Source organism: Trichoplusia ni, chromosome 9 (assembly GCF_003590095.1).
Source record: "Trichoplusia ni isolate ovarian cell line Hi5 chromosome 9, tn1, whole genome shotgun sequence".
NCBI classification, from domain to species: domain Eukaryota; kingdom Metazoa; phylum Arthropoda; class Insecta; order Lepidoptera; family Noctuidae; genus Trichoplusia; species Trichoplusia ni.
In genome coordinates this window covers 14,675,038-14,694,363 of record NC_039486.1, presented here as the reverse complement: position 1 = coordinate 14,694,363, position 19,326 = coordinate 14,675,038, and the positions used below count along the sequence as shown (strand labels likewise).

Genomic DNA, 19,326 nt, shown 5'->3' with positions numbered 1-19,326 from the left:
ACTGGAAATATTCTACTGCTCGATTAGATAATAGTATTCAATAGTAAATCATTAAAAAATGGAGGATATAATGATAATGTATAATGGATGCATGGCATGTTATAATGCCAATTTGTAATGACACATTAGTTTAGTTACAAAGCATGTTAATACCTAATATCTAAATTCTCGTATCACGGTGTTCGACCGATAAACACAAACTTTTGTGTGTATATTCGGAATAGCACAACATTTTTTTCATAGCACTATTTTTTTATTCACTATAAGTAATCTGTATGGCAAAACAATGTTTCCTGGGACAGCTAGGAGCAGATAACATTGTCTATCTCAAATAGTTTATAAAAGTGTTAAACCTTCTTTGTCTTTACTTTAAATTACAAAGATAATATTTAACACATAAGCTTGTACTAGCTTAAGATTGGTCTACAATAAATACTTGTAACAGTATTCCCCTTGTAGTGCTTATTAACGTACATATATACTGACCATGGTCTTGGGAAAATAAACAGATGTGTAACTATTCTATTAATTTAACATCTAAAAAACAAGCTTTGAAAAGTAACAAGCCCCAAAAGAAAATTTGTATTAAATTAAAAATAATTTAGAAAAATATATACCAAAGAATCAATTTGATTTTTTTATTAGAAAGGTTCGTTCGTTCTAACCTAATAAATTACCGTCCTCAGTTCTATGACTAAGATCCATTTGTTTCGTAAGACATTAAATGTTTGTTTGTGGTGGAAATGCCATAAAATTCAGCAATAACACACCTTTAATGACCCATTTTAAGGAAAGCTATAGTAAATGTCTTTGTTGCTGTACAACAAATAAAATCAGCCAAAATAAATTATTAACGATAAATATTCGCATATATTTTTTAATCCGTAAATAAACTGCATCCGACCGACCTTAGTCGAAAGTAACTGAAATTAGTCCAAATATTAACTAAAAAGACTAAGTATTTTTAAAATCTGTTGTAGCCAGAAACGTTTAAATTATAGCCGATACAACACTTAATCTCCTGCATTTTTTAAAAATAATATTCTAATTTTAAAAGAGATTCGAAAAAACACCCGAGAAATAAAATAGTCAAATTGTCCGACTGTCTTCTATTAAATCTGTCGAAATAATACTTGATGAGAAAACACCCATTTCATTCTAATCTAATTCGCGCAAACAGAGATTTATAAATATAATGACCTACATACCTGAACCCACGTTGCGCCCAAATTCAACATATCACCTTTGAACACGTCCAACACATTTGAAACATGAGCACTAATTATGACGATCATTTAATTCGATAATCACATTATTTTATCAATGCCCGCTTAGTAACTATGTATTTAAATGTTTTGATAACAAACATTTATAAAATTAATTCAATTCACAAACGATTTTGCGAACTACGTCTCGAAAAATTGAAATTTGTTTGAAAATCTTTCTCAGCAGCAACGATTACTTTAAAGACTGTTTCGTTCACCTCATTTTCAGACCTTATTTTCCTGCAAGACTTATCGGCATAATGACCTACTAAAACTCGGTTATCCTCTGCTTTAGTCGGTGCTAGCAATTTATCACTTGCACAACGATTGCAATCTTGATGCTAAACCTGCTATTACTGAAAAAAACCTCTGCATACTTCAGTAGTTATCAAAGTTAGATTATTTTAAGACACTAAATTGCTTCGGCATTTCAAATTATGAGACAAGTTTAGTTCCATAAGTAGATAATATGTATTATGAATTTAGTTCTGGTTTTAGCAGAAAAATGGATCGTTTATTTTCTCGAATAGATTTTGAGCATCTAAGACCCCGTATTTCATCGTGAGATCGGTAAGGCGTACTCCTTTAAGTGGACGTTTACAACTTCGACTATTTCAATATAAAACAGCTGTCGTATGAAGTTTAAAATTTATTACTCTTAAACTTGTAACATTATATACGCTGTTGCCCGCGACTTCGTCCACGTGGTTAGAATTTCCCCATTTTCCATTGTATCTTCGCTCCTATTAGTCGCAGCGTGATGTTATATAGCCTATAGCCTTCCTCGATAAATGGTCTATTCAACACAAAATTTTTCAAATCGAACCAGTGGTTCCCGAGATTAGCGCGTTCAAACAAACAAACAAACAAACTCTTCAGCTTTATATATTAGTATAGATTATAAAATCCTTATTTTCAAAGGTTTTAAAAATTTTAAGATTTTTTAAATAGTAGGTAAGTCCCACTAGTAAAGTGTAACTGATTGGTGAGTACAATGTCAACTTAGTTTCTTTGGCGATTTAGTTAACTAAGCTAAAGCCGTTATTTCTGAAAGACACGTACTTAATCAGCTTCAACAAATTTACTTTAAAACGAAATTGAGAGGATTACTGAAGAAGCCTACGCTTAAATTGCTGGTTTAGGAATATTATTTCACTTTTCTATATTAGGCCATAAAGCGTGGGCATCAAATTTGTTTGTTACTAAAGATACATTTTCGTTTTCGTTACTGTTTATAGGTTTACCTACTTACACCAAAGTATATTATGATAAAGGATAACTTTCATCTTTCAACGGAGTATTATTTTATTCAGGAATTATTTTTAGTTACACTTATTTCTTCACCAAATAATTGACTAGTACAGCAACATTGTCATCACTGCTTTTATTTTCCCTAATCTACGTCTTTTCTTATCCGTTTCTACCATTCCATTCCTGCTATTCCTTTATCAGGATACCCAATTTACATCAGAATTTAATTTCTCCACCATTTTGTATGGTTTCCAATAATCCAAGTTAAGCACCAAGAAAATCACTCAATAAATTATTGGAATTTTACCTTTGCCCTCCAAAAGTGAGCACTATCAATTTATATCGTAATGGCCAACCTTCCTCGGTTAAGCCAATATTTTACGTGTAATATCACCGTGTTATATTTCTAATTTATTAAATGGGTTCTTGTTTTGGATAGGTCTTCTGAAGGTATTTGAAACAACCATGCAATTTTATGATATATTGTGTTCTTCGAATTAAGTCACTCCAGATATAGGATTTTTAAAGGGGCATAAATCAAAAGGTTCCTTTTTGCCAAATTTGGACCGAAAATACTTATATTATTTTATCTTAAGTCGTGTCTTTACTCTAAACCCTCATTTACCAATTCCTTCCCTAGCACTAGAACTGGCTTACACATATTTGTATATATATTTATCATTACCATATTAAATGATCAAGTATTTGCCCGTTAAAGGAAACGATAGTTCCAACATGTATCAGGAAGTTTCCGCCTTCGTCAAGGTCCAATTTATTATTGACACCATTGAAATACACGGTTTGTCGTTAATAGCCATATATTTTCGTATAGTTTAAACCGGAGAACAGGTTTATAAATACTTGCTGCAGTGCAACACTGTTAGGTATTCACCCCTGCTTCCAATACTTTCTATTCTCAGACCAAAGCAAATATAGACCATTCAGTATTTGTTTTGTCTAGCTCTCCTCTGTCTTGACTACGTTGTATTAATTCCATTCATTTGAGAATTGTTTGTAACAACTAAAAGGATAATACTGGTCATGTTGTAGAAGGTGAGTTTGGTAGAACAGACAATACCGATAAACCTACAATCAAATGTAATGTAATATGTCAAATCATAAATCTGTTTTATGATAATTTAAAGTCCACAGGTGTCGATAAAAATGATAATGGCCGGGGATTGTTTTTACAAGATATAAACGTCACAGAATAGACAATTATGGTGAATTCCCCGCACAAACTTTCAGTAACATCAAGACGGGAACATAGTGCATGTAATTATACAGGTCAAAATACAATTGTTATCAATAGAATATTAATTAACGATGAAGATTACTTGAACTTTACAGTTTTACTAGATACTAGGTATGTTAGCAACATTGAAAACGTAGATAAGGGCAGTGTTACTGAACTTGTAAATACCTAGACACGGATTACAGAGATATCTGTTTACGATACCACACGTGTTCAGCAGCTGTGTAGAAAGTTATGATTAGAACCTACTCGATTAGTTTCCATCAGTTTTATCTTTTAGACCCGACAACAAAGAAAATGTTAAAATTGTTGTGAGATGGTAAAGAAATAGTTCGGTAACTATTAGTGATTTATTCAATAGGAATAGCTTTAAAAGTTAAGATAACATTAGTAATGCTATTAGACGGGAAAGCATAGTGATACTTTTTTTGATCTTCATGATTCGTAAAATTGAAAAAAAGCTTACTGTAATATAAAAGAAATATTTATGGCAAGAAAGAAAGAATTCTTATGTTCAACGCTAATAAAATGCTATCAAACCATTCCTTTTGAAATACCAAGATGTGAAGGCAACTTCGCGGTATTTCAATAAAACCTTGGACCTTAAGATTTTACATCGTAGGCACTGTGAAGGCATAGCTTGTTTTAGAAATACGAATATCTTTTGTAAGCAAAGAATGTTTCCATATGACATTTTTGAAAAGCCTCGTTTAAAAATTGAAGACGACAATGACGTAAAACCAGAACTGGTTGTATAAATAGCTAATGGATAGCTTAATATAGACCTACACGATACTGTAATAGACCAATTTTCGATATTACTAAAAGTAGTTACTAATATTAGACTATCGATGCGCTGTCATCAAAATAATTGAAGTAATTTATCTTTATACGATTATATGAAAAAAGTCAAGTGTGATTCGGACTCGCAACTCTCAGGGTATTGTAAGCATAGGCTAGAGGTTTTATGATCTTACTTATATCAAATTTACTATTTGTTGCTATGACGACAAAAACAAACATCATCTGAAAAATTATCAAGTGACTAGCTATCATAGATTGCGAGACAGTGCCAGCTGAGAGACAGACGGACAAACATCGGAGCTTTGGTAATTGGATTCCGTTTGACCCTTTGGGTACGGAACCATTAAAATTAATATTAAATGCGAGTTTCTCGAAATTACCGTTAACGAAATAACAATAATCAAATCAGTCCGTAATTATTAATTTTAATGTTAGGTTCCAATTAAATTATTAATGAAACTTAAATCCTAAATTTTAACTAAAACAAGACGAATTTGAAAGCAATAAATAGAAATGATTGAATAACAGAATCCAATTTGCTGCCTCAACATGAAAACTGGAATTTTAATGAACATTAAATTTGTTCTAGACTGGTTGAGTTTATGGCTCAAAATTTTCAGATGCCACAGACGTTTTGGTAAACTGGATTTTATGTTTTGTAGTTGCTAACGTATTGTCATCCATGCGCAATAATGGATTCCGTATCATCTTGGAATGACGCACGACGATTATTAAAACACGTGATGTTTAGTAATGGGATTTACTACATATTCTTGTCACTTATGGTGTAGGTACGATAAGTGTTGCCATCTTGGAAACAAGATGTCGCTGCTATAGAAACTCTACGACGTTGTCCCGATCTCCGGAGCCAAGAATAATGGGTCAATTAGTTTTCATGGGTTTAGGTCATTTTAATTAGTTTCACTTTTAATATTATGCTTTGATTTGTCTTTATCCATATAATTCTTCCATCAATACACAAGAACTTTCTAGTCCTTAAAGATAAATGGAATACAAATGACAATTGCCAAACTTTGTGTTTACAACTACACCTCTTCAAAGTTCACTACTATCTTATAGATCGAGGGTTAATGGAGCCAGGTTTGCAGATTATTTCAGAATGGGTTAGGACACGAAATGTAGAACTAGAGCTTACGCTCATGCGATGTTTCACTCAAGTTGCCATGGCAACGGGTTTATAGCCTGAATAATGAATAGATATGATTTATTAGTACTATCACGTTTTACGTAACTGCTGAACTCAAAGGAATTAGTCTTAAAATAGAGAAATTTGAAATTTAAATAATCACTAGTATTGGTAAGATTTGGTGGAAGGATTTGGGGGAGGCCTTTGCCCAGCAGTGGGACACAGTGGGCTAGAGAAAAAAAAAAAAAAAATTGGTAAGAACATTAACCACGAAGGTAAAGATTTCAGAGAAACGAGTATCTACGATCGAGTACGCAAATATGGAGCGGAATATTCTTGGAATCAAAGGCCGGTTCTGATAGTTTTGCCATAAATGATTTCGCATAGAAATTATGAATTAAATCACAGACTAGTTCTTTACTGAAAACCCATTCTTTATTTATATTAAAGGGGTTACTTCCAAGATATCATCACTATTCAGCGTACCGAATCTTGTAGAAAATAAATACGCTTTCCTTTTCTTCGAATACCAAGATCAACCCCAGTTGGTCGGTTTACGTAATTCTCTTTACCCGTAATAGAAACACTAGTACAAACTCAGTGTAACAATGCCGGCGATCGATACACTTTTGACTGTAACGAAACACGCGACACACGCAAATTTTGTTATAAAAATTCTGACCTTCGTAATAAGTTCAAATAGCTGGACTATATTGGTTACAGATTACCTAAAGGTACACGCAACTGATTATCGATAAGAAATACCTTTTGAAATTCCAGCTGCGATTAAATTACTTCATTAATTAGTTGAATTTTCGACTTAACATCCAATTAGAGAATATTAATTGCTTGCGACCACCAAGGTCCACCAAGAGGAGGCAGATCCATGAATAGAAAAATTGGAATAATTGGCAGAAATATTTATCATGGTAAAGTGTAACGCACATTTATCAAAGAAATAGCTACAAGGTGTCAGAGTTTTTGCCACATAATCTTACCCAAATTCACATCTCAAATAAGATTATGATTTTCATTTTCTCCGGGAGACAGTTCAGTGCGACGTTCTTTTTCGTTTGACTTTCTAAGGTTGTATTTTCGGATAATACATTTTTTCATTAACTATGTGGTTCGTGTAACAATTTTAACATTTTATTTCTTGCTTATATGATGCTCTTTATCATGGCATCTTATGTCGTTTTTGGTATCTAAATTCTCATCTTTTTCTAAGAGTTAAAATTCTCGTTCTGCAATAATTTTGATACCAACCTTTTTCAAGACTTCTACTCTAACTTCTCGAAATATAAACATTACCATCTCTCTCATACTTTTTACTTTCAACTTCTGTATTTCATTTTCTGTTTTACTCGATACTGGCGTTTCTGTTCGCTTTATTATCACAAATAGACTAAATAATTGTGCTCGTTACGTATCATCAGACCACAGACAAGCCGCGTGACAATCAATATCACTTGAAAATTTACGGGTCTAATGATTCTGATTTGGAACGCCTTCATACCGCTTATTGAAAGGCTGAAATCAATTGTATGGACTTAAACAATATGACCTATAATGTTGCTATATTTTGCAATGATAAATTGTGGTTTTGTAAAAGCGAATTCGTGTCAGAGGTTCGTTATCAGTTCGGTGTTATGGGTAATTTAAACAATTAAATATTCATGCTTTGTTTCTATTTAGTTAAAGTGACTCATTCGAGTTATTTTTGTTCCATATTGTCGTATAGATCATCTCGGGCTATTATTAGTCTTCGATTTTTGTGATTTGTTGGAACCAATTTTTGGCCGTCTTATGCCGTTTCTTGAAGGCTAAAAATATTTAAATGTTCCATATCTGCATGATGCCACGACTGCACTTTGACTAAAAAGGACAGCCGCTCGTGTATTGTACCGCTTCCTTTGACGACATGTTGATAGAAGCAGGAAATCAAACTCGGAATAATTATGTACCAGCTGATAATGCGTCATCATAGATACAACGAACATACAAAAACAATCGTTACGAATACTAAAGTCCATGGAGATAGTCCTATTTGTACAGTAAATTAAATTGAACGGAACGGCAATCGTCAAAAAGGAATACGAAATGTTTCTGAACGGAAGACGTATGTAATACAAGATGTACGATTAGTCAGAAAATGTAAGTGTCTGATGGTGGAAAACGATGTTTGAATTATAAGTAGTTGCGACGTTTTTGTTCTCACACACTGACACATAATTTTTTTTTGCAAAATCCACCGAAGTATGCTTTGTACAACACGAATCTCGTCTCCGATATTTTTTTTATAACCACTGTCTGTATGAAAGTAATAAAGGATAATAAAGTTGAAACCAGTTTGTGGATATAAAACGTTTGTTCGAGACTAGTATTAAGTATTCTTATCAGAACCAGCAAGGTCAGGAGGTTGATCCCAAAAAAATTCTTGAGTAATCATACCATAAAATCTTAGATCGATTACTTGTGGTAGCCACCTGAACCATTAGCCCTTACATCGCGATGATCCATCTAGTTTGGCGTGAGTACCATCGGAATAGAAGCTACAGGGCAGTGATTGATTGCTCTACTAACAAACTTTCAGTACCCTACTTATCTTGTTCAGAGTCGATGTCTGCCCTCGATGCGCTATCCACAATAAGAATTTGTATACGTAACAGCATTTAACGGCTTCCTTTGCCCAGTTTAAGGGATTATTATCGTTTCGGTAAGTTCAGCCCTTGTTATGTAAGCATAATACTATTATTTTCATCTTCAGACATGAGATATTGTGTGTAATTATGGAACCTTGCCAACTTCTCAAGGTGGTTTAGGTGCATTGTACTACTGCTGTGATGTTTTCTTCGTCACAAGTTTTGCTAGTCTTGCTTGGACACCCGACATTATAAATACTCTCATTCACTCTTAAAATAAGTATGCACTAAGCGCCAGGAATTCTTTCTGATGTTATAATAGTTGTCCTTGGCAAATGTAGATATCGCCAGACGATCTTTTTTTTACGATGTATATTTATTCGAATACTTGCATTTCGAATCTTTTACATGCCAGATTTGGTTTATTTAAGATTTGCCAAAGTATTTAACAAATCAAAATAAAACGCTAGTTCGTATAAGCTTATATCGTGTACATAATCATTTTGTAATTTTTCGGTGTCTTAATATACTGGAATGAAAAATACCAACTAGTTCATTGCGTTTTACTTACAGACAGTAAAATAAATGCCTTTGTTATTCTAGAGAACTCAAAGACACGAGATTACTGCATTTATGTCCGAATGTTACAGCAATTTAGACCTAAAGCCAACGGCTGAAGCTAGAATTTGAATTTTAAGTGTGAAGCTAACATTGCTTGAGGCTTGACATTCTATTTGTCTCACTTTCGATTATGAATCATTGTTGAAAGACGCAACAACTACGGCTTTGGTATGAGTACAGATGTTTATGTCGTTGAATTATCCAAATAAAGTTGATTCATTTAATTCCTAGTCTAATGTAATTTCGTGGAAAAACAAGGCTTTATTTCATAGCAAATTGAAACCATCTTTTACTCTCTATTATTTGGGCACTTGGGTATCCACAGCAGCAAAATTGTCTGTAAAATCAATTGGCCTATCAACCTGATCTTGTGTTCCTAGTCTACTGTGATAAGCAGCAACAATGTCAGCACTTCTGGAGTGGATTACTCTTTAAATGTGCCATTCTCTCCTTTAGTTTCCTTATTGCATTCATCACCAACCAAAATTTTGGCTTGATTATCAACAAGACTTACTCCATTTGTATCCCATACAAATACCTCTAAATTTACGGCCAAACTTGCAGTTTCAGATGGAATTCTGTTTGGATTATTACCTTCCTCAGCATCGTTTACATCGTGTATGTATTTTAAGATTACTGACGTAATACGACGCCGGTGAAATGCGCATGCGTAACTGTTTATGTTCAACAATTACACTCTGCAGTAACATGTTTCCGATCTACGATTAAATATCTTATCGGACCAACTGAGGTTGTTTCAGTATGGTTTGAAGTTTCTATGGTTGGTGCTTATTCTGCAGCTGGTAAACTAGTTTATATTATATTCTTAGGAACTAAAATTATTTTTCACTACTCTAAGTTTTTTGTTTTTATTGCAATACCACATCCGAACCTAGATGTCTTTTGAGTGTGTTGATATTACAATATTATCTATCAGTTTCGATATAGCTTGTTACACTTTTTAAATACCTGAATGCCATGGAATTAAATTTTTCTATACCTAGAATCGATGGAGGGTTCGACAAAATTTCGGTTTCAAGATTTAGTAGACTGGTGTTAATATTTTCGTCAAGATCAATTTGAGGTAGATTTATTAAGCTTTAAAGATTTATTTTCTCAGGAATTTTACTTGAATTTTCGTAATATTGTTCACGCAAAATACAGAGACATGCCACCGTCTAGGCCGTAAATTCTCAAAAATCTGAAGTTCTTACACAACATTATTGGAAAACGTCCTTTATCTAAGATCAGTTTTTAGGGTCAAGGGCGGCAAAGGGCGTGTACTTATCCCTCATCCCTTGAGCTTGAGTTTTACAATGATACATTATGATAAGTATGCTTGCGCGGCCTTGCGTTGTATTAGAGTCACGTGTGGTTTACCAGAAGGGTTGAAGGGATGAAGGGTTTTTCAAACTTAAGGCTCTAGAGATTTGGTCGAAATTCTAAATGGTTTAAAGAACATTTCATATATGAGAATATATTCAGATGATTTTCAAGATAATATTATTAATCTTCTTCATAGCAACTTTCTTGTGCAACCTCAAAGTTCAATTGAATAAATAGATTGTAAGTTATTTCTGAAATTCTTCATCCATATATCACTATCACGATTTGTAATTCTGCAAATAATAATCACTTTCGCTTGTACTTTGTGACTTTAGTATTATAGATCTCATTCGTGACTCACAAATTAAAATGTCAGTGTCGACAAAGACTGGTCACAAAAACTTCATACAACTAATGTTAAAAATAACTAATTGGACTGAAAAAAGAAACCTTAAAAATGACACAAAGAGGTTGAAACAAAAAACAGTCTCTTTACGAAACAAATATTGAACGTTGAAAAACACTCAATTCATTTTTAAACATGGAACTAGCCGGTAAAATATTATTGCAAAATGTAAGTAGGTTTGAATGAGGATTTTGAAAATAATGGCCTTATATTTTTAGATGAAAAATGAACTGAATAATTTTGTTGTATGACGGAGATTATATATGTGGATGAAAAATACGGAAAAAATGTTAAAGGATATTGAGATAAATGATTACATTAAGAAGTTAATACATACTTACATGTCATTAACTTTTAAACGCTTTTCCCCTCAAAAGCCTAAAGCCCTCAGAGCTTTCTATGATGCTTTTTTGTTGGAGATTAATTAACGGCAAGCGATTGGATGAGTTCCAAATGACCTTAAACTCTTTTATTCTTTATTATAATGCCGTTTGATCTTATACATAGGAATTTAAAGCAGTTTTTAATTAGATAAGTCAGTGTGTCAGGACAGGTATGAATGTGGTTTTATTTTAATGGGCAATGTGTAAAAATGTGGAAATGTGCAATGTTGGTTAGTCGATTATTTAGAATAAATTAAATGTTGGTATCTTAATAAGATTGACACAGATTTGTGATTACTTCCATAGATATGGAAGAACTATAATTACTATGAGTAGACTACGATTTTTTAGAGAACAAAGTAAGTTTTTTTGAACAAGTATAATAAATTATTGCATTTTATCCTTAAATAGACTGTGGAAAATAACATTCTTTAATAAAATAGACATTTTAAAAAGTGGAATGAGTTATTATCATTTTATTACGGTGTAAATAAATATTGTGGATAGATTTTGGAAGTCAATAATTATTTAATCAAAAACTGTGTGTGTGCCTAAAAGTGCATTTACTTTCATGTGTTATTGGACAAAAGAAGAATAAAATGAAGAGTAGACCGTACCTCACAATTTTTAAATATACTTCAAAGTCATTAAAGGTAGCTAGAAGCTAGAAAGTCTGCCAACCAGTTTAACTAGGGGGTATCGTGTTGCCCAGGTAACTGGGTTTAAGAGGTTAAATAGGCAGCCACTCCGTGTAAAACACTGGTAGCTGCATCCGGTTAGACTGGATGCCGACTTAAACAAAGATGGGAAAATTCAACGCTGATGATGATGTATGAATTAGTATGCCACACAACCAGACTAGTTCAATAAAAAAAATATTAGAAATTACTTGACCTTAAACACATTTCTTTCAAATATCGACTGAGTTTGACGAAGTGATATTCATATTGAATTACTAATCCTGTTAAAATATTCGTAAATGTTTCGTGGCATATATTTAAATGTAGAAAAAAAAAACTAAAGGACAAAAATTCTTACATTTATCGAAAAAATAAATTTCTAGTGGAGAAATAAAGTCGGCTCATAACTTAATTATTAACAGCGAACAAGAAACGAAGTAGGGCAACATTGTTTCGACTTTTTTATTTTTTCGTTCGAAATGTTTAAATTTTTTTAGAAGCTAAATTTTTAATTTTATCATAAATAATATATTTTTCACGGCTTTTTTTAACAACACTCTATGGATATACGCAAACACCTTTTCAAGTAATTCAAACCAAAAGGCGAAAAACAATTTTCTTTTATCTTAGAGAAGAAACAAAAGAAAACCTTTTGTATACGTTTTTCTCCATTAACAATGCATAAATTAAAAGCCTTAGAATTTCCCAGAGTACCAACCAGCGATTTCGTCTAGCCTCTTACCAACATTCACAGTTTCATTTCTATCTGTATTCACAAATGTATATCGACCCAGCCTTTTTGTGTCTTACGCCCAGTTTCTGAAGGATGATCAACACAAAAATTACTTAACGACCTGTCAAACCTCATACCAAGCGTTATGATAGGTTGTTAGTCATTTAGTTAACTAATGACAGGTAGGGCTGTGACAGGTATGTATCAGGGAATCATTTTCGGGTAGAGAACACTTTTGGAAAACATTTGGAGTATATTTTTGAGTGCAAGCTTAGTTAAGTATCAAGTGTATCAACCAATAACCGTTTTTATAACTACTTTTTAAAACCTCCCAAAATAGCAGCTTATAGTTTATTTTTATAAGGTTCTCGTAAAAACTTTAGTAGCTGAAAAAAGAGATCTTTAAACGATTGCTGTAAGTTGTACAAGTTCTCCATGAGATGTAAGTGTTTCTAGTATTAAATAGCTTTAATATAAACTGGATTAAAGTAGCTTTATATTACTCGGGATGTCGGCTAGACATACACTCCAATAAAACATTCACAAAACAGTCGTTGTCTGAATAAAAAATAGCTCTCGGACTCGCTTGACAAGAGACAGAAATGTATGGGCAGGGGCAAAAAATTTGGAGATTTTTGTAAGCTATTAATGGTATTGTATTGAGTAATAAATTACTTGGAAGTTTAATAGATATCTCCTACTTAATACATCAATAATGGATTAGCCAATTAGGAGTAGAGTAGGAGTAGAAAAGGCCATTCTTAATTAAGAAAAGTCTCTTTGCTTTGTGATAACAGGTTTGTCTGTTTTTCTATACACGTAAAAGTAATACTTAGATACATAATGTGGCACGATTTTTCCATTTTAAGGGTCTTGTTCATTATCCAAATCCAACTTGTACTAAGACGCTCTTTCATGTTAATCCGACTCTACCAAATACCCTCAAAAGTTAGAGATAGTAAGATTTTTACATGGACTTCTAATTGCTGTTTCTGTATTTGACCGTAAGTATGTCTTTACTAACATTGAGTTTTCTTCCATTTTGGAACCGTGCATCTAGAGCCATTATTGTAAAGTTTTGTAAAAGTGTCTAAAAATTGGCCAGCTTGAAATAATAGCTTTTTGGGTTTAAAAAGATTCTACATCTCTTAGACTATGTAAGCCTAGGGTAACACGTTAATATATTCAACTTTTATTAGTTACGGTAATACGGTTACTTATATTAATACAGTCAGAACAAACAAATCGTATAGAATTTTCCTCGTTTGCGTAAATTTTCCTCTTGTAGGTCAAGATCAAATAAAAAAGTTTCATATTTAATTTCTTTGTTTACTTTTCTAATTTGTACAAAGCATTAAGAAACACAAATATATAGCCTCCTACCAGACTTAGCTTATTAGAACTTGATTAATTACTCCAAGTCACGCTACTTTCATAGCACTGAAATGTAACTTCTACACGTTTTTTTCAGTAACTTTGCCTTCACTTTTACTGCAGTTGAAAGCTGGACGAAACAAATAAAAAAGTGACCATAAATTACACTGAACCCGAATAGCCCAGACCAACATGCACTTAACTGAACTCAGTGATTTTCACAACAATTCGTAAAACAATTAAAATTCATACGACGTGTTTAACACAACAGCCGACATTTTACCATTCAACATTCTCTTATTAAACGGAATAACTGAGAAAAACAAAATAAACATTTTCTTACCTGATACTAAATATGGCTATCCAAATCCAGGGATCATAAACAATCTTCCGTCACAATATGCACACGCCTGTCACACACATTTAAATCAAGTTCTATGGAACGAAATGCGTACGCACTACAAAGGGTTTGGTTAATATTTGATTGTTGTGTGCAGCTCGCGGCAACGCGCTCTCTCACCGCCGAGGCTCATGTGCTACTGATTCATCACGACACGACAACGAACTCAACACGGCGCTCAGGCTATACGTACTCGCTGTGTTTGTGTGTCCCTGCCTACGAACAAAGACGATGCTGCCCGAAGCTCTACAGCTGTTTAATGTTTGTGAACTCATTGCCAATCGATTATCAATTCTAACATCTCGTGACGTAACTTAACATCCATGTTATTCTAATTAAAACAAGATTCAGTTCTATAACATGTAAATATTTTATATTTAAACAAAACGAATCTCTGATTCTAATCAAATTATAAAAGTAATTTCTGTTCTTTATCGATTTTGTCTGGAACTGACGTGGAAACAAGTATAGTTACTTGAATATAAGCAAAGCAAAAGTATTAATATCGAAACAATCCGGAACGTCGGTTACGATTCGATTTATTGTTTCCAATACGTTATGATTACATCAGAATGAGTGCGAATCGGGTACACCACGCACTGTCGATCGAGCCGCCAGTGCAAACTCGGTGCGGCTGTACCGGCGGCGAGCGGGACAGGTTTACGTAACACTTGCTCTTTCTAACATCGATTTCGGTCATTGTGCCTGTCCTTTTCTGGCGCAATGTGCCCTCTTTCTGGCGGAGCGGGCGCGCACTGCGGATGTAGCGGCTCGGGAAATAACTGCCCTATTTTAGGATAAAGTTTTGAATGCATTCTGTTTTCAGTGCAACCACGTCTGTGAGGTTAAAAATAATAATAGCGTACACACGGTGATGGAGACAACTCAATTTTGAATGGAACTCAATGATAGAAAAAATCAATAATCGTCGTTTAGGTTTTTAAACGTGTTCTTCGTGTTAGTAGTAGCGTTCTATTCAATTCTGTTCACATAAAAGTCATATAAATATTCTAAATTTAGCGTAGAAAGTATTCCTCCCACGTTAACCAGCTGGTAATTTATATTCATTTCCGCGCATCATTAACGTATATTATTATTTATGGTAATTATTTTTCTTGTTCGAAACACAATACTTAAATATTTTTTAAGTTAACGATTATGAAAGTAAACCAGGTCGGACTTCTAAACTGGAACACCTCTTATGCTTACAACAATTACAAAAAATATATTTTACAACATAAAGGAATGTTCTGAAACATTTTCAGAAGGTACTTACTAGTAAAAAAAGTGAAGTAAAAGTCGTTCAAATATGTATTTTAACGATTCTTCGTTTTTCTGTGACTATTATACACGTGCTGCGGCCAGTACATGAACACTCGAACGAGACATATAATAATACAGTTATTCAACAAACATAAAACTTGGCTATTCTGACATAACTGAAGCAATTTCACAAACATCTACTATTGCCTTATCGAAGGATATTATAATTCGATTTTAGTCCATCAGTAGAGCAGCCAAAACTTCACATATTTAGTTTACCTCCACCATTACAATTACCATACCATTTGATAATTTAAAAAATATATCTTGATTTAACTACCATCAGAACTTGATTGATCGAAAAAAACTTGAGATCAATGACTTATAATATGTTTATCGAAGTAGAGACCTTGGTACGTTAATACACAGCCAATAGCATCCGATCTACCTTTACGTTTAAAATCCATCATTATATATATTCTTTTTTGTTCAGAAGTATAACTCTTTCAGACCAAGTAAAAGGAAAAAGGAACTCATAACTAAACACAAACAGCCATAGATAGAGCTAGGTGGAGGCATTTGCTCAGCTGTGTTACATAATAAGTAATAATAAATTACAATACCTCGTACAGTATTCGTCGAAGCATGTATACCCAGAATAGCAAACGCAATGAATTAGCCAACGTTTTTAAATACACTGGAAAGCGTTTGACAAAGTTCCAAATAACTTTTGGCTTATTCAATCATAATAAATGTGATAGTTTCACTCACAACATTGTCTCTTGGAGTAAAAAATGAATACTTGAGACTGTTTACCGAGTTTATAACCTTTGAAAATTACGTACGTAAAGGAAAAGGTTTTTTTGAGCTTATACACGTGATTTCTCATACACAACATTTTCAAGGGAAACCTTGCACATATCGCTCTTGGTGAGAGGAAATAAAGAAGTGATTTTTCTTTATTTCCTTTCACCATATATTATTATATATGTATTTAATATACTTAATAATATTTTCAGTTCAAAATACTCAAGATCAAAAACTACCAAGTCCCAGCAACAAACAGAAGCTCTGCCGATATTCTACAGATGAAAAGGTTATCAATTTCAGTATTTGCCCAAAAGTTATGAAACTCCTTGATCAGTGATCAATGCTCGTCTCTCGTTACTTAGGAGAGGTCTTCGCCCTCCAGTAGGATACAAACTGATATTATATAACACTGCTACAGCTGAATGCATGCTTTGGACAGTGATTTAATACATTTAGTTAGCTCTACAGTACATTACTCCGCGGTAGAGTTTAACTCTCCCTTCACTTCAGCTGCTTGAGTTGATTTATTGTAGAGTCAATTGTGCCGGCGGCTTTGCCCGCTTAGATACCGACTATTGTGACAGGAAATCGCCTTTTCTTTCGTGGATTGCAAGCAGAGATAACTTACTAAGGACTATTAGAAAAAAAAAATATCTTTCCTTTTAAGAAAATCAATGTAACAAAGGTAGGTTGCCTGAGTATTCTCACATTAAAAAACTAGAATAGAGATTGTCCATGTTGTTAATTGTAACTGTCAGCATTATTAAGAATTTCTTAAGTTGTTTTTTTTTTTGTTCGTACAAATAAGTTTTGAAAGTCAAGAGAGCTAAAACAGAATATCTTTTACAGAACAAGATTCTCGCTTTTGAAATAAAGATCTCGAAAGTATGACAATTCTCATGGAATTAGAATCTTTGTTATGTTTAGTCTTAGTCCAATCATTCCAAAGTAAATAGGGTTCGGATGTTTATAGTTTGACTTCCTTGGTACTGTGTTATTTCAATACATCACAACAGTGGAATGGTATGGGAGATTGTAAACATAGTCCTAAGTTAAGTTGGAAATTTCCGCGTAAGTATCAAGATATCGATTACCAAATATATAGGGGTATGAATGAAATTAAACGCTCTACTTTGTTCCGTTCAGTGACCGCTCTTTAACTAGTATTTTATTTAAAATAACCGTATTATGGTAGCATTTTACCAATTCTAAAGTCACCATACTGTGAGTATGCGATATTTAGTATAAGACTAAGGGGTTGGGTAAAGAAATGGCTTAAAAACTAAATTAAGTAAAGAAACAATCGATTTTTCTAACAGAATACTGCTATCTACATTAAATGAAACGGATTTTGTTAGTTTATTTTCTAATTAAGAGCAATATCAGTGGTTCTAGTCAGTTAATTGATTTTGTCGGTTCACTGGTTCACCTTTAATTAACATCGACAACAGCTAATTAAGGTAAAAATAAAATATTTCACTTATTTACTGAACGTCGCGTTATTTAAATTTATTTTCTGATATAATAATACCCGTCGCTTAAAGCCTACTGATACAAAAGTAGATATATAATATTTATAGAACATATCTATTCCCTTAGCCTCATTGCAGAGTTTTACTGCTTTAACGGCTGTAGCAAAATATGTCCTTCTAAAAGTAATTTTAACTAACTTAAACACTGTTAAACTCTAATAATATTTTCACACCGTATTGCAGTAAATATGTCTACAACAAACTGTTCATTAAAATGACTTAAGAAATAAAACTCCATAAGCACTCCAATTTCTTGATATATTTTTTATCTCTCACCTCAAAAGTATGATAGACACATTGAAACAAAATTCTCGACTGAGTAGGCAAGCAGTCAAAACTTTTCTTACAACAAACTTGGGAAAAGCTACTAAAACAAACACTGAAGCTTTATGTTGCTTTATTATGTCTACAGTAATATCGTAAAGATATGCTCCACTCTTAAAAGTTTGCATACCGAAATATATTTTTTTAGTGCCAAATCGATATTCTACGATAGACATTCAACACAGAAATGAAACTACTTTTACGGATTTTATCGCGGTTTAATTTTAGATTTTATGGCAGACTGCTCGTGACCATGATACCTGCAAAGGTTTCGAAACGTCGGGAACTAAAATCTAAAATTAAACCGCGATAAAATCCGTAAAAGTAGTTTCATTTCAATGTCTAACATTCGCGTAAACCTAAGAAACCACCATTCAACACAGGATAAACTTTTCGATATAATTAACACTTAACATCATTGGCCTAGCCTTTTCCCAACTATGTTGGGGTCGGCTACCAGTCTAACCGGTTTCAGCTAAGTACCAGAGTTTTACAAGCAGCGACTGCCTATCTGACCTCCTCAACCCAGTTACCTGGGCAACACGATACCCCATGGTTAGACTGGTTGTCAGACTTTTCAAGCTTCTGACTACCTGCAACGACTGTCAAAGATGTAAAAATAACAGCCGGGACCTACAATTTAACGTGCCTTTCGAAACACGGAGGAACTCGTTATGATAAAGATGGTCACCCATCTACGGACCAACTGCGTCAAGCATAGCTTAACCTGTGATCGTTTCACTTATGCGGTTATAGCTTAGCCACGAGCTCCGAGATAACACTTAACGTAGGAGCAATATCTTCTATACTGAAAATATATCCAATGTCACTCCGATTATAATCACAAAAATCGTAAAAGATAAGTTTTTCAATAATTATGGTAAAAAGAAACGCATTCGGAGATAAAATATGAAACCTTTTTAAGTGATTGAATAATAAATGTGACTGAAATAATACAGATAGGATATATCTAGTTCTAACTTGCATGAAGCAGTCGAAATGGACAAGTATAAACTTTTGTAGAGTCGGTAGAGTCACAGGTCAATGCGGTAGTAAAGTTTCAAACGTGTTTTGCCTCTTCTCGCCTCGAGTGAAAGAGATGAGCAGCGT

At 33.4% G+C, this 19,326-nt stretch overlaps 1 protein-coding gene across 2 annotated transcripts in view; it reads right to left on the bottom strand.

Moving 5' to 3' along the window:
• Window positions 1-14,440, bottom strand: part of LOC113497151 (ATP-binding cassette sub-family G member 4) — a 35,844-nt gene extending 21,404 nt beyond the window's left edge. The window contains exon 1 of one of the 2 annotated variants that reach the window (XM_026876550.1): window positions 14,231-14,440. Coding sequence is in view for 1 of the 2 variants with exons in the window: in XM_026876549.1 (XP_026732350.1) it covers window positions 1,209-1,295 (87 nt within the window). In the remaining variant the exon portion in view is untranslated. Of the gene's footprint in view, window positions 1-1,208; window positions 1,321-14,230 lie in introns of those variants that run through there. The other variant, XM_026876549.1, reaches the window with a different exon arrangement.
• Between the last annotated feature and the right edge of the window lie 4,886 nt (window positions 14,441-19,326).